Raw genomic sequence first — 16,317 nt, 5'->3', positions numbered from 1 at the left:
CCCAGCTCCACTTCCCGTCTTATTCGAAGCTCCATCTACGAATCCACTCCAGCAGTCCGGCGGTTCTACTTCGGATTCTTGGGGCTGTGTTAGTTCGTCATTGGCAGGATTTTTCTGTTCGGCAATAACAGGGATTGCTTGATCGAACTTTGCTTCTGCAAGAATCTGCCAAGGCTTGTCCCTTGATGGCTTTCCGAGGTAGATATTCTATTGAGTGTTCTCCCAACTCTGGCCCATTTGGCGATTCTGCCTGATGCTTCTGGCTTGGTCAAAACTTGCCGAAGTGGCAGATCGGTTAAGACGCATACCTTGTGAGCATAGAAATGGCCGCAGTCTCCTTGCTGCATTTACTAACGCCAGAGCAATTTTTCCAGAGGTTGATACCTGTTTCTGGACCTCTTAATGCTCGGCTTGTAAAGTAGATGGGAAGCTGCTTTAGGCCTTCTTCTCGTACAAGCACCGCGCTAATGGTTTGATCTGATGCCGCTAAGTATAAGAATATCACTTCGGCATCTGTTGGAGCAGAGAGAATTGGAAGCTTGGCTAAATAACTTTTGAGCTCGTCAAAAGCCTTTTTCTGCTCGGCTCCCCACTCAAACTTTGGTGCCTTTTTCAACACTTTGAAGAACGGTAGTTGCTTTTCGGCTGCTTGGGAAAGGAATCTATTCAGTGCGGCTAGACATCCAGTTAGTCTTTGCACATCATGTATGGACTTCGGCATCGCCATGTTCTGAACAACTTGAACTTTTGAGGGATTTGCCTTGAGTCCGTCCCTTGAAACCCAACAACCCAGAAACTTTCCCGAATCTACCAAAAAGTACATTTTTGGGGATTGAGTTTGAGGTTGGCTTTTTTGAGCACGTCGAGGGTGGATTTGAGGTTGTCTTCGTACTCCGAAGTGCTTCTGCTTTTGACGACTATGTCGTCAACATACACTTCAACCTCTTTTCCGATCAAATGCCGAAAGAGCTTATCTACCATCCTTTGATATGTGGCTCCGGCATTCTTTAAACCGAATGGCATCTTTTTATAAGCAAAGATGCCGAAGTCAGTAATGAAAGCCGTTTTTGAAGCATCATTCTCATCCATTAAAACTTGGTGGTAGCCTTTGTATAAATCAAGAAACAGAAAATTTCGAAGCCGATCAAAGCTTCTACTTTTTTATCTATGTTCGGAAGGGGATAGCAATCTTTAGGACAGTGCTTGTTTAGATCGGTAAAATCTATGCACATCCGCCATCCTCCTTCTTTTTTTCTTGATCATCACAGGATTGGCCACCCAAGAAGGATATTTCACCTCGAATAATACATCCGCTTTCAGTAATTGGCGGACTTCGTCATGGATGACTTGATTTCTTTCTGCCGCAAAGAGTCTTTGCTTCTGTTTATAGGCCGGACTGAAGGATCAATATTTAACCGATGAGTGATTACCTCAGGGGGCACTCCGGTCATGTCCAACGGAGACCATGCAAAGACATCTTTGTACTCCTTGAGGAGCTGGATGGTCTTTTTCCCGGAGTAGGGGCGTTCCCGCGAAACCGATCTTGACCGTTCTGGATGGATCATCTTCGTATAACTGAACGGTCATTGAGTTCGACTCTGGTGTGACTTCGGTCATTTCGCTTGCCTCTGACTCCGGCTGCTGTGATTGCTAGGCTTGATGATGCCGATCTGATTGCTCGGCACTTTTAAGCGCAAATCTGCAGACACTCTTTTGCTCTCTTTTGATCACCTCGGATGACCGCTATCCACCTTTAGTGGGAATCTTGATGGTGAGGTGATAAGTAGAGCAAACGGCCCGAACTGCGTTGAGCCAGTCTCTTCCCAAGATGATGTTGTACGGGGACCGAGCTTTTACCACAAAGAACTCGATCATCGTACTGGAGCTTGTAGGCGCTTTTCCCACCGTGATCGGAAGGCTGATAATACCTTCAGGGCGGGTGTCCTCCTGGGCGAAACTTTTCAGAGGAAGTGGAGCCGGACTAAGCCGAGCTGGATCCACTTCTAGTTTATCGAAACATTCTTTAAAAAGAATGCTGACTGACGCTCCGGTATCCACAAACACTCTGTGGATCAGTTTGTTTGCCACTCCGGCTTGGATGACATAGCGTCTTGATGAGGAGAGATGGCCGGGACGGGATCTGCATCTGAAAATGTAATCACTTCGTCCTGCTTCAGCCTTATGCGTTGGCTCCTCTCGATTGAAGCCTCTGCGCTCTGACTTCAGGGACGATTTAGTCTTCCCGGCAGGGAGAGCATCAATAGTCAGGATTACTCCATCATATTGCAGCTCGTCATCGTCTTCGGGGTCCTGTTGCTTTTTCGGATCCTGAGGAGCGCAGTTCGCACCTCTCTGCTTTTTGTTCTTTTTCGGCTGCTTGCTTTGGTATTTTTTTAACGTCCCTGCTTTCACAAGAGCATCAATACCTGCAGCCAAATGTCGGCACTCCTCGGTATCGTGACCGTGGTCTTGATGGAAGGAGCAATATTGATCCTGAGGTCGACGCGCGGCGATTTCGTCATCCGCTTTGGTTTTTCGAACATATCGGAATGCAGTTCGAAAATTTCCGCTCTCGACTTGTTCAATGGTACGAACTGAGCGGGCGGCTTCTCAGGATTGAGACGTGGCCCCAATCGGTCTTGCACCGGAGCCCTTTGAATCCTTTCAAAAGGAGTTCGGCGAGGATGTCCCTGATCGCCAAAAGGAGTTCGGCGAGGATGTCCCTGATCGCTATGATCGGGCTTCCTCCTGTCTCCTCGGGATGAGCTGTCTAAAGACCGTTTGCGACGGTCTGCCTCATCGGCACGAGAGAACTGGTCCGCAATGTCCCACATCTCTTGAGCTGTTTGCGGACTGCATTCCACGAGCTTTCTGTAGAGAGCTCCGGGCAGGATTCCATTTTGGAATGCCGAAATGACAAGTAGATCATTGAGATCATCTACTTGTAGGCATTCCTTGTGGAATCTCGTCATAAAGTCGCTGATCTTTTCGTCGCGACTTTGACGTATGGAAAGCAGCTGAGCCGAAGTGATTCGGGCTTCCGCTTTCTGAAAGAACCTCCTGTGGAAAGCATCCATTAGATCTCGGTAAGATCTAATGCTGCCTTGGGGGGCTATCGAACCACCTTCTTGCGTTCCCGATAAGCAGCTCGGGAAACAGCTTGCACATATGGACCTCATTGAGACCCTGGTTCGCCATGTTATACTGATAGCGTCCCAGGAAGTCATGAGGATTCTCTAACCCGTCATAAGTCATCGACGGAGTTCGGTAGTTCTGTGGCAAGGGAGTTCGGGTGATATCGTCCGAGAACGGAGTCCTAATGCTCGTGTATGGCGAACCCGACATCTCTTCGGTATGGAGGAGATGGAGTTCTCCTGTGATTCCGGTACCGAGGAGGAACAGGAACATGTCGGGGTTGAAGATTCTTCCTGGAAGACACAGCACTACTGCGGTAGTGACTTTCATGTCTGGATGAGGAGGGAGAATCCACGTTTTCGTCTCCGGCTTTTGGCTCTTTTGCAGGAAAATTAAGAACTCTTCCTGCTTCTCGGCCAAAAACAATTTGACAGCCTCGTTCAAATCGGGCTGCTGGGAACTCGGTGCGATGAGTCTTTGAGCGGCTTGTCCTTCTCCGTGAGAACTGGAAGTAGATTTCTCCCGAGGCTGTTTTCCAGACCTGCGGGCTGGACTAGCTTCCTCAGGGTTATCACGAACGGTATTATGGGTGTTATGTGATCTGGTATGTATTTTTTTTTTTTTTTTTTTGGGGTGGAAAAAGGGTCAAAATTCGCTTTATCACAAATTTGGTTCTCTGTTTCCCACAGACGGCGCCAGTGATGGTTGGGCGAATTTTTGATGGTAGTAAATGCAGGTAATGAATATAGATCACGACACAAGGAATTACGTGGTTCGATTTACTGAAGTAAATCTACGTCCACGGGAAGAAAGGAGGGCAAGATTGTATTGCTTGATCTGGTTTACAGCTTACAAATACAGACTTGCTATATGTTATTTGATGTCTAGAGCCCCTCCTCTATCTGATCTAAGTTCTATTTATACATTGAACTAAGATCGTGGCTTGCATCACCACTAACTAGGTCGTGGCTTGCATCACCACTAACTAGGTAGTGGATGTCGTGGAGGTCATGAGATCCTGCATGGGTCCACTATCTCTTTGTTTGGTCCGCTATCCTGCATGAGACCCTGCATGAGTTGACACCACTAAATAGATCGTGTAGTGGAGGTCGTGGAGGTTCTGCATGAGTCCACTATCTCCCAGTTCGGTCGAATACTGAGACCGAACTTCTGAATTATTGCCGAGCAGCTTTTGCCGATCTGAGAGTAGAGCTTGATTGGTTGGCTTTTACCGAGCTGTAGGCTGGGGCCGAACTCTTTGGTAATGCGGCTGGGGCCGAACTCTTTGGTAATGCCGAACTGATACTCTTCCTTGGGCTTTGGGCTGATGGGCCGTCACTGCTATTGGGCTTGTTTAGTACGTACCCCATCATCTGCTCCATTATCATCCGCGCCATCGTCCGCCCCACTGTGGGATCGGCGAACGATGGTCGAGGACGATGCCACGCGTTTTTTATTTTCCTATTTAAACCTCGTTTCTCATTCACTTGTGCATACGAACATATCGCCTCTCTCATTTCGCTCATCTCTCACGATTCTACCTCTCTCGCATACGAAAATGAACCCCGGCGACGACACCAATAGTTCTAGTTCCTCGGAATCAAGTAGTTCGACATCTGAAGCCTTAGATGCAGCCGTTGAAGAGGCCATGGCGGCATGCTTTGTGGAAATGCAGCGCGAGGTGGCGGCGGCGGCAGCGGCCGAGCAGGTCCATAGGCCTATTAGACGTCGGACGTATGTCCCACGCGACCACGCGGCAGCTCACCAACGTCTGGTTGAAGACTATTTTGTCGATCGACCACGGTGGGGACCGACTGTTTTCCGCCGCCGGTTTAGAATGTCGTGGTACTTTTTTTCTCGGCATTGTGCGGACGTTATCGTCGCGTGATGAATACTTCACGTATCTGGAAGACGGCATCGGCAAACCCGGCCTTACACCATTGTAGAAGTGCACGGCTGCAATCCGTCAGTTGGCCTACGGCACCACAGCGGATATATTCGACGAATACCTCCACGTCGGGGAAACAACAGGCCGCGAGTGCCTGAAGAACTTTTGTAGGGGGCTTGTGGAGGCCTACGGTGACATTTATTTGCGCAAGCCGACTGTCACTGATTGCCAGGACCTGATGCAGATGCACGAGACGGTGCACGGCTTTCCTGGGATGCTAGGGAGCATCGACTGTATGCACTGTCAGTGGAAGAATTGTCCGACGGCTTGGAGAGGCCATTTCACTAGTGTATACAAGGGAAGCCACCCGACGATGATCATTGAAGCCGTCGCTGACCATCGGCTCTGGATCTGACATGCTTACTTCGGCGTAGCCGGGTCGAACAACGACATTAACGTCCTCAACTCATCCACCCTCTTCGCCGAGCAATGTAACTGCAACGGCCCGACCATCGAGTTTACTGCCAACAGGCGTCAATACCACATGGGGTACTACTTGGCCGATGACATCTACCCACGGTGGCCTGTTTTGTGAAGACGATCAGCTGCCCAATTGGTGAGAAGAGAGTTTTATTTGCGCAGAAGCAGGAGTCGGCGAGGAAGGATGTCGAGCGGGCATTTGGTGTGCTCCAAACACGGTGGGCAATTGTGAAAGGGCCGGCTCGTTTCTGGTTCAAGGAAGTCATCGCCGATGTCATGTACGCGTGCATAATCATGCACAACATGATAGTCGAGAATGAAGGCAGAAGCATCACCGATTGGAACGAAGATGACAGTGCATCTAGCTCGTCCAGCACGGCGACCGAGCCCCCCGCTAGAGGATTACCGTCGGGCTTCAATGAGGTTCTAGTTAGACAGGCATCAATGCACAACAAACAATACCATGCTCAGCTCATGAACGACATGGTTGAAGAAGTGTGGGCCCGTAACCACCGTCGCTGAGTTTACGTATTTTTTTAATTCGTATTGTAATGTATTAATTTTTATAAATGAAATGAAATTTTTTTCATAATTTTTGTAGTTATTTAAGTATTCAAAAAAATGCATAGGGCGCGCATTAGGGTACCCCACTGCAGGTGAGGGTAGGTGGATAAAACTGATGACGTGTCGCGCCATAGGGTGCGCCTTATGGCGCCCCACTGCTAATGGTCTCATATATTTCATCATATATTAAATATTTTAAAAAGGCAGTTGATAAGAAAAAACAAACAAAAACAGAAGCGTAAAACCAAAACATTCCTCAAATTCATCTCCGAAATCACAAAGCAATTCTCAAATTTTGGCAGTAAAGCCAATGCCGAGGCATTTGATTTTCTCCTATCTCTCGCTGATCATCGCTGCTGCGGCGATGCGGGAGGGCAATTTCCGGATGCGGGAGGGCGCACCGTTTAAGATAGCGCTGTTCGCGGACCTTCACTTCGGCGAGGACGCGTGGACGGAGTGGGGCCCGATTCAGGACTTCAATTCTATGGGGGTTATGTCTATTGTACTAGACGATGAACAACCAGGTTTATTTTTCTATTGTCTTTTTTAAGGCATAAAATAATGTTTTGGTCACAGTTAAATTAATCAATAAACTAGTTTTGCTAACTATCTTAAATTGCTAATTGCTAATAACGGTTAGCTATGTCAACAAACCTATGTTATACTCCCTTTGTTCAATAGTAGTGGAGACGTTTCTTTTTAACATATAATTTAAGAAAAATTATGTTTGATGAGTTAAGTTAAGTAGAGTAAAGTAAAGTAAGAATAAAATAAAAATGAAAAAGGTTGATAGATGAACAGAGAATAAAGTAATAGAGAAAGTAAAATAAGTGAAAATAATTGTGTTAACTTTCACTTAAAAAGGAAAATGATTCCACTACTATGGAACGGATGGAGTAGTAGTTAGTAGATGTACCACGAAAATATTTCTATGCTAATTAAATTTTGTTGACATACAAATGTTTTCGTGTAGACATCTTAGGTTGATATATTTAGCAGCTAGCAATTAACAAATAGTTACAATTGATCATAACCCTACATTCCAATTCATATATATGGCTATGTTATTGTTATTCATAAAATCAATTCTTGATTTTATTGGTAAATATCGTGGCTGAAACTGGATGCTATGTGAAAAAAAAAGTCCAAAAAGTTTGGAATTTCGCAATCTTTTTTAGTATTGAGTATAGCCGCAATGTCAATCTGTTTTAGTATTGTGTGACAGATATTACATCGGAATTTTTTGTAGTCAATGTTTTCCTCAAGTTTTTCAGTTTATTACAATGCTCCTTAGTTGCTGCTTCAGACACATTGGAATGAGTAGTCGAAGAAACCATAATTAACTGCCATAATCTGGATTGGTACATTTGAATTGAATGATTCATTTCTTGTAATGAAAATTGATGGTGTGTGCATTTTATGGTAAGGCAGATTTTGTGGTCTATCTTGGAGATGTGATCACAGCCAACAATATAATGATTGCAAACGCGAGCTTGTACTGGGATCAAGCTCTCTCACCAACGAGGGCGAGGGGGATCCCGTGGTCTACTATCTTTGGCAACCACGACGATGCCCCCTTTGAGTGGCCCTTGGACTGGTTTTCACAAGCCGGGATTCCTCAACTCTCGTGTGCTCGTATGACTTCTGTGTTTTATACAATGCTGACTGTTTTAGTAATTGTGACATCCCAATAAATCATAGTGTTTCAAGAAATGGTATAGTTGATCATCTTTTTATTTTTCAGGTGGTTCGGATTGTAGTTTCAGAGGCACGACGCGTCTGGAGTTGATGAGGAATGAGATCGAGCGCAACTCACTGTCCTTCTCCACCGACGGGCCAAGGAATCTATGGCCTAGCGTCTCAAACTATGTCCTCAAGCTCTCCTCCACGAGTAATGCTCGGGATCCGGTGGCCTTGATGTACTTCCTCGACTCTGGGGGTGGCTCGTATCCAGAGATCATATCCAACGCGCAAGTCAAGTGGTTTCAGGAGAAGTCTCGGGAGATCAACCCTCACTCGAGGTAGCTAAACATACTTATTTTCTTATCCTAGAACGCGCTCGGGTTCTGAAGTTTCGTGCAGGGTTCCTGAGATCATATTCTGGCACATCCCGAGCAAGGCGTACGAGAAGGTAGCGATAGGAGTGCAGTGTGTGGGCTCGATTTTCTGGGAGAGTGTTGCTGCTCAAGAAGCAGAGATGGGGATGATGAAGGCTCTTGAGAAGAGGGACTCTGTCAAGGTAGGAAGGCGCGGGCTTGTTGGTTCGAGTAGTAAGTAATGTTGTGATGTTTTGTCAGGCAGTGTTTGTAGGGCATAACCATGGGCTGGATTGGTGCTGCCCTCATAGGAAGATGTGGCTGTGCTTCGCTCGACACACGGGCTACGGGGGGTACGGGAACTGGGCGAGAGGCGCGAGGGTTCTCGAGATAAAGCAGCAGCCATTCTCTCTCAGGTCATGGATCAGAATGGAGGATGGGAGCACCCACAGTGAGGTCATCCTCAGCTCCTGATGCATCTCATTTGCTTCTTCTCTATTGAAATGAATGATGATGTCTCTGCATTGCTGAATTGTTGAGCCCAGCCCCACCAATGAATATGGGTTCATCAATTTATGTATAATTTGACTCAAATGCATAATTCGAGCTATGAAATTAAATAATAAACACGTAAATCTACTGAGCAAAATCTACAAATTAATGAGTTCATCAACAATGCATCTGTCCTCCATCTCATTGTATAACCATATTTCATGCTCAACTCTTATGTCTGATTTTGTTCCAAATTATTTACCGCTGAATTTATTGCATGCATCAGGATTGATAACATAGACACATCAGCCCTGTCACGCCCGCATTTTCTAAGGATAGAAAACACGGTTGATCGTGACTAGAGGAGGATTAAAGAAGCGGGGAAGAAAGGGAAAAACAACACAACTCGACCATAGCTCGAAATAAATGGGAATAGCTTGAATAAAAATCAAAGTATCATCTCAACAATTGACAACTCAAGGGATTATATCTCAACAAATCATAAACTCAAAAGAACCAACATTCAGTGGAAGCATTTGAGAGAAGAATAATATTATGTATGAAGACACAATATATTCGGAACATTTAAAAGCAAACACAATTCTTCACCAGCTCTGCTCAACACCCACCGCGCTCGTCACAGCTCAACCTGCACATTTTTTAAAAGAAATGCAGGGCTGAGTACTTGATGCACCACTCAGTGGACTCATGCCGAAAAGATTTTCAATAAAATATTTATCATGTCATTAACGAGTGACCTCGGGGTTTTAACTTTGAAAGGGCCCGAGTCACTAAAACATCTCACCAACCTCAACATCCTCACATCACCATATCATATCTGAACATACATGACAAGGAATGTGGTCACATTCCAAGCCACTAGACTGACCAACTCAAAGAGATAGCACACAATCTACGGGGTGTACACTAGCCTGAGTAGGGACTCACTCCCTAGTCAGACCCGAATTCGATTAACCATACATGGAAAAAGTCACTTCATATAGATCCCATAGCAACACAAAAATATGGCATGACAAACATATTTTGCAAAAATAAATATACTTAGGACATAGTCCTTATTTAAAAAGAAAGTCCACCTCAAAAGCTTAACTCCTCGGCTTGTCAATTGGTTCCGTTCTCAAATACCTTTTTAAAATAACATAACATGCAAAGTTACATTTTAGAAAAATAAATTAATTAAATAACATGCATGTATAAATCTTACCCTAGAAATTCTGAACTCTCATCAAAGAATCAGTACACTTCCTTCCTCAAAATGGAAGACTGACTCCCAAACAACTATATACATTCTGTCGGCCCAAACCATGTATCCCATTCAAAAGATTTAATTTACCCCAATACTCGACATGGCCCAAAACAACAGTCATCTTCTCCCCTCATCCCAATTTCTCACTTCACGCTTTGAAACGGGCAATCCCCAATTCTCTCTTCTAACTCCAATCTGAAATCCCTAAACACCCTACTTCATCTCGGACTCTCCCTCTCCCCTCGTCTCGTCTCGTCCATCCGCTCGTGCTCGTAGTCCAGTCCCTTCTCTCCATCTCTTTCCAGTCTCAATTTCTGCCACAGCCACCGCGTTCACAGCGCGAGCTCACCACACCGCCTCCTCGGTAATCCTCTTTCTCTCCTACCTCCGTACATCGCCGTCCCCCTTCCTCACTTCGCAGCTCCACCGTTGTCCAGTCACGTTGCTGCTCAGGCCCGCTCGATGTCACGCCGCCATCGCCAACTCTCCTCTGTTCTTGGGTAGCTCTTCCCGTCGCTACTGCTCCAGCCGCTTCCGTCATTATAGCTGATGTCCGTCACGAGCAACCGCGATTGCTGTTGCTGTCCGCCCCGCCGCTATCGCTCCGTTCGGAACCACGCCGGCGCCCTCGCTGCTGGAGCTTGCGCAGCCTGCTTCTCAACACTGCACCACCACCACCCCCTTCTCTCTTTTCTAACTCTCTCTCGGTTTCTCTCCACTCTTTTGACTTCCCAAACGCAAACTCCAATGTCCAATCGCCACCGCCTGATTCGTCGCTGCTGCTCGGATAGTGAGACTTTGCCATCTCGACTCGGAAGTTTGTAGTCTCACTAATCTCTGATATGATATGTAGAACTGCATTTGATAAACTCTTCTTTGCACTCTCGGTTTCTCTGTTTCGGAAACTCATCCCTAGGACCACGTGCTTGTACGTCGACGATTCAATTTGAGAAGGGGAGAAAAAAAAAAGGAAAACAGAAATGGCATCCGCAGCAGAGGAAGAAGAAGCAGAGCGCGGAGACCAAACACACGGCCTCGAAGGCGGAGACGAATTTGAAAAGGATGTCGTCTATAAACCAGAGGTGCAGATTGAACCTCTTCTTCCACTGCAATGCGGCGGAGCTCTTCAACTTCCACCGCCACAAACTGCTACCGCCCCCGCTGCTGTGCGCCTTTGCCTCTCCTCCGCGCCGCTGCCGGGATCATCATCGCTGTCTCGCCCCCTTCTCGCCGTCGCTGCCGAAGTCCAGCCACCGCTGCTCCAGATCGAGACAGCCGCTGCGGTTTGCTGCTGCAGCTCGCCCTCCAAGTCCGACGCCGCCGTCGCTGAACCGCTGCACGGCGGCTGTCCTTCGCCCCTGTTCCCAATCTCTCTCTCTGCTCGCCCGTATCTCTCTCCTCTCCAGACTTCCGAATCACGACGCCATCGCTGGGGTCGCCAGCCACCGCCGCCTCTCTACTTTGCTGCTCTCCCTCAAATTCGACGACATCTCCGACCCAAAATTAAAAAAGAACTCACTTCATCTCTCAATTCCTCCGATCTGAACTCCATCGTCGCTGCCCCATGCTCCGAATTGCAGCGCCGTCGCCGATGTTTTCGTATTCTTGCCGCTTCGTGTTCAGCCGTTCATCCCTTCCGCATCGCACAAGAACTCTCTTTTCTCTCGATTATAGTTGTGAAAAAAAGTCGTTATTCAGCCCGTTCATCCTCTCCGCATCGCACAAGAACTCTCTTTTCTCTCGATTATAGTTGTGAAAAAAAGTCGTTATTCAGCCCGTTCATCCCTCTCCGCATCGCACAAGAACTCTCTTTTCTCTCGATTATAGTTGTGAAAACAAGTCGTTATTCAGCCCGTTCATCCCTCTCCGCATCGCACAAGAACTCTCTTTTCTCTCGATTATAGTTGTGAAAACAAGTCGTGGGATAATGAAACTTGAGAGTTGATATACGTGTGTTTTTATATCTGAGACTGTTGTTGCCCATTTATTCCTATATTTCAGGTAGGATGGATCATGGCATATCATGGCCCTATTATGTGGAGCAGAAATTGGGTGAAATCAAATTATTGAGAGTAATCTGGCGGTTTTCATCTCCAATTGGGCTTCAAAATGTAGTTTTAAAAAAAGAGGATTGGGCTTGGAAAATTAAATAAATTGGGGGTGGAAAAAAATAATTGTTATACGCCCAAAATGATATATCCTTCTATCAACTAACGAAACAAAGACAAAAAAAAAATTCAGGTGCACAAACAATATCACTAATAGAACAAATAAAAAGGGTAAAAAAAGTCGGAGTATTACGAGCCCATTTAGCCAACCTCATGGTTTACCCTCCTATTTCAGCACCAACAACAATGCATGTGCTGATTTCTCAACCAAAATAATTCTGGTTAAACAATTTTTTATTTTGCATTTAAATTTAAGGGTAATCAATAATTCAATTTATTTGAACAACCATCATGAACTTAAATGATTCAAACTAACGCATGTAATTAAATTGGATACTGATAAACGTACATAATAATCGAACTTTTTTTAACATTTTACATTAAAAATCATTTTCTAAACATTAATTGATTTAAAATAAATTTCATACTAATCATTTTACAACACTTCAAAAAAAATTAATTTTTACTTCAATATTTATATATTTAAGTAAAAAAATATTTTCTAACTAAATATTGTATAATTAATTCAAATCAAGCTCAAAATTATGTTACGATTCGACATAAAATTTCTATATCACTTCTTTCTCATTGTTACATATAATATAATAAATAACAAAACTAATTTTTAATTAATTCACTTAAATTTAAAAAAGGATAGTATGTACATGCATGTATCTTTTCTCTTTGATCAATTCAGCTCTAAGCCAAAATGAAATTCAGGTTCCAAAAACAACAAAGAATATTGCAATGTAAGTGTGCCATCTAATTCAATTTAATTTATCTTTTTCAACAAAAAACAAATACAGTATTACTACAAGACATAGAGCTGCATCGTCAGTTAATCCAGAACTTGCAGCAACAAAAACCAACTCATCATTCAAAAAACAAGATGTGCGCACAATATCTATCGTGCCGTCTGCGCAGGAGCATTTTCCAGAAGCTGGTGAACTATTTTATAGGTACGGTTAGAAAGAGCTGTAGTGTGGTTAATGAGCTGCTCATACCTGAGGAGCAGAAAAGATGATTCAATACATATACAGAGACAGATATACAGGAAAGGCAGAAGTGTATTGAACTTACACATTGGTATCATTGGGTTCCATTATAATGGTTCCCAACTTTGAATCAATCCTAGCTTCAAGCTTTGAGGTCCTAATTAGATTAACTATCCATCTTTCAGCCTCCTCGTAATTCAAATTCAGCTTCTCAGCGAGCACTCTGTCAGTACCACCAAAAAGAGATGAGTGGTGCCGGTACTAGAGAATATCAAATCTCTATTCAGCAATATTCCAATATACATAAGAATAAACTTACTACATGTGCCTAGAATTTGTATTGATGGTGGCAAAGTTAAAAAAGTAAAGTTAGTGTGGCTATTCATTTGAAGAACAGGAACCAGGCAGAAAAGAAAATTGAAGAAAAAATACTCCGTAGTTAGAGAACAATTTCAGGTACATACCCCATATCAATGCGCTGATGAATGCGGCAGTAGGTCTCAAAGATGAAGAGACGAGCATTTTCAAGAAATTCATCTCTCAGAGGTACAGTTGTGAAATTTCCCTCTTCGATTCTTTTTCCAAGAAATGGGTCGTTCAATATAGCCTGCACAATCATACAGTTTAAAAAATTAATATATATTCAAAGGATCACACCATAGACATGAATGAGGAGCTTTTGGAGTTGAGGAAATTTACTTCTTCACACTCTCTCATTTTCTTTTGAGCTCCATCAAAGTCATAGTTGACATAGATGCAGGCCAGAAACTCTGTAATGGGATCATCATGAGAGTACTGCTCTGGCTGGATAACCTTTATGAATTCCTTAAACTGTGGCCTTCTCCTTTTGTTCACAATGAAGGCAGTAGCCAGGTACCGTAAAAGGTGGGGTGCATTTGTTTGAATGGCACTCAGATACCTACAAGTAAGTAGGCAGTTGATTACAATTTATTGTTCCCCTTCTTTTTCGAACACAGAAATGAAATATCATCAAATAGCAGACTGCACATAGAAACATCTAAGAGAACAAATAGTCAAGAAACATACTTATCTTGATTAAACAAGTCAATAATCTGAGTTCTTCCATTATCATGGTTGAAGAAGATGAATAGACTCCAGTGCATTAACCATATTCTATTTTGGACTTGATTCAGGGGGGAAGAGAAATTCTGCAAAGGCATACTGATTTTAAAAACACAAATAAGCAAACTTAGAGAGTCACAATATGTGCACCAAACAACCTTGGAGTCAATGATTTCCTTCAAATGGTTAAGCTCCTCCAGCGCAATATCCCAATTTTGCATCAGGACCTCTGCTGCCAACTTCCCCCATAATGCACTCAAACTTTTGTCATTGTTGGTACACAAGGCTCTGTACTGGTGCAGATAATCAGCAGCACCAGAGTAGTTTCCACATTCAAATTGGAACTTGGCATAATCGTACAATGCATCAATCTGCTCAGGACCAATCTGGGAAACAACAAAAAACCATAGATTCATCAATAAATGTAACAGGCAATCAAGAAGTCTCCTTAAGCCTTTCAAATACAACTTGCAAGTAAACCACATCTACAAGTATGAAAATTCACATATCACTCTTCCGAAAGAAGAGATGATCATGAAGTTTCTAAAATGAAGGAGACTCAACCTGATAGCGCTCGTTAAGCATCTGTAAATTGTACTGTTTGTCAGCTCTTAATTCCTGTACTGCTTGAGGATTCTGCAGAAATCCAATCAAAGGAGCAGCCCCATCTTCCAACACCTTCAGCCTACCGACCACCTCGGCTCTCCTATCGATCATGTCTAAAGCAAACCAACAGCAAGAAATACAAAGATTATTAATACCAGTGGAAGAATGAGCACACATAAACATATCAACATTCACACGATCAACTGTTAAAACTCTTAAAATCTTGTCCCACATCGACTTGGTGATGATCCTAGCTTGTCTATATAAGTATGGATAACCATTCCCTTATAAGGCCTTTTAAGGGGTGAGTGGCCCATTTCTAATATGGTATCAGAGCACGCCTAAGTCGATGATGGATTTATCTCTTTATCTCTTCTCTTACCTACCCACGTGATGGAAGTCCGATGTATCATTCCGGCCCACACGTGAGGGGGCGTATTAAAACTCTTAAAATCTTGTCCCACATCGATAGACTTGGTGATGATCCTAGCTTGTCTATATAAGTATGGATAACCCTCCGGCCCACACGTAAGGGGGCGTGTTAAAACTCTTAAAATCTTGTCCCACATCGATAGACTTGGTGATGATCCTAGCTTGTCTATATAAGTATGGATAACCCTCCGGCCCACACATGAGGGGGCGTGTTAAAACTCTTAAAATCTTGTCTCACATCGATAGACTTGGTAATGATCCTAGCTTGTCTATATAAGTATGGATAACCCTCCGGCCCACACGTGAGGGGGCGTGTTAAAACTCTTAAAATCTTGTCCCACATCGATAGACTTGGTGATGATCCTAGCTTGTCTATATAAGTATGGATAATCCTCCCCCTTATAAGGCCGGTGAATGGCTCATTTCTAATATCAATACTAGCAAAACTAAATCCACACATAACACAACACTGAATTTTGCCAATGGAATGAGCAATTGGAAAACCTGAAACGCCAAAACCGTAAAATAACTGGAATTACATCCCTAAGTTAACATAAGACAATTTGCTACCGAAATGATCAAATCGAAATCCGTCATTGCACCAACCAATCAAATGCACACCACAGATGTCTTCCTAACAACACCTTAGATTCCAAATTTTCAGGAAAAACAGAAAAAAAAAATTACACACCCTGGGGAACATCGTCCGAGCGGTAGAGTGATTTATGAATATCCATGGCGTAATCTACCATATTAGTGTGGTTGAGAAGCTCAATCTTCGCCTTTAAAATGTCTTCCTCAGGATACAATCCTCTCTCTTGCAAGAACTCGAGCAGCGGGAATACCAGATGCCTATCCAGATTCGGCGCTATCCGCGGCGTCAGGTCGAACTTCGACGCCATTATTTCCGATTAACTGACTGTGAGAGGCGCTGGGATGCCGGACTTCTTTCTGGTTTAGGAACTAGGTTTTTAAGAATTAAAAAATTAATTAATTGGATTTGCATTTTTCCTAAAGAAGTGAAATGGGCTTCGGTATGCTAGGGGTTCTAGGCCTGGGTATGCTAGGTATGTTGGGCCCAATCTTGATCATTGCGTTTTCGTATTGATGTAATCTAATTAAAACTTTATTATATTTGTTATCTTAATCTTACTCATTTATTTTGTAATGC

The 16,317-nt window shown here is 43.9% G+C and overlaps 2 protein-coding genes across 7 annotated transcripts; one reads left to right on the top strand and one right to left on the bottom strand.

The window, feature by feature from the left end:
* The first annotated feature begins 6,287 nt into the window (after positions 1 to 6,287).
* LOC121790084 (probable inactive purple acid phosphatase 16) lies at positions 6,288 to 9,065 on the top strand. Of its 6 annotated transcripts, none has more exons than XM_042188376.1 (6): positions 6,288 to 6,591; positions 7,499 to 7,702; positions 7,812 to 8,088; positions 8,150 to 8,306; positions 8,415 to 8,559; positions 8,882 to 9,065. In XM_042188376.1, exons 1-5 carry the CDS (start codon positions 6,378 to 6,380, stop codon positions 8,556 to 8,558), a joined length of 996 nt encoding a protein of 331 aa, XP_042044310.1. In that variant the 5' UTR covers positions 6,288 to 6,377; the 3' UTR covers position 8,559; positions 8,882 to 9,065. The 6 variants fall into 6 exon arrangements, with proteins under 6 accessions (XP_042044310.1, XP_042044308.1, XP_042044309.1 ...); XM_042188374.1 differs by having other exon boundaries at positions 8,365 to 8,559; XM_042188375.1 differs by lacking the exon at positions 8,882 to 9,065 and having other exon boundaries at positions 8,415 to 8,738.
* A 3,705-nt stretch (positions 9,066 to 12,770) lies between these two features.
* Positions 12,771 to 16,101, bottom strand: LOC121790086 (eukaryotic translation initiation factor 3 subunit E-like). The gene is made up of 8 exons (XM_042188379.1): positions 15,838 to 16,101; positions 14,673 to 14,827; positions 14,267 to 14,494; positions 14,073 to 14,194; positions 13,725 to 13,944; positions 13,490 to 13,632; positions 13,111 to 13,248; positions 12,771 to 13,034 (listed from the first exon to the last, which is right to left on the bottom strand). The coding sequence occupies exons 1-8, from the start codon at positions 16,046 to 16,048 to the stop codon at positions 12,935 to 12,937; spliced, it is 1,317 nt and encodes a 438-aa protein (XP_042044313.1). The 5' UTR covers positions 16,049 to 16,101; the 3' UTR covers positions 12,771 to 12,934.
* Positions 16,102 to 16,317: the final 216 nt, after the last annotated feature.

Source organism: Salvia splendens, unplaced genomic scaffold, assembly GCF_004379255.2.
Source record: "Salvia splendens isolate huo1 unplaced genomic scaffold, SspV2 ctg408, whole genome shotgun sequence".
In the NCBI taxonomy this organism is placed as follows: Eukaryota; Viridiplantae; Streptophyta; class Magnoliopsida; order Lamiales; family Lamiaceae; genus Salvia; species Salvia splendens.
This window is presented reverse-complemented; position numbering and strand designations above follow the sequence as displayed.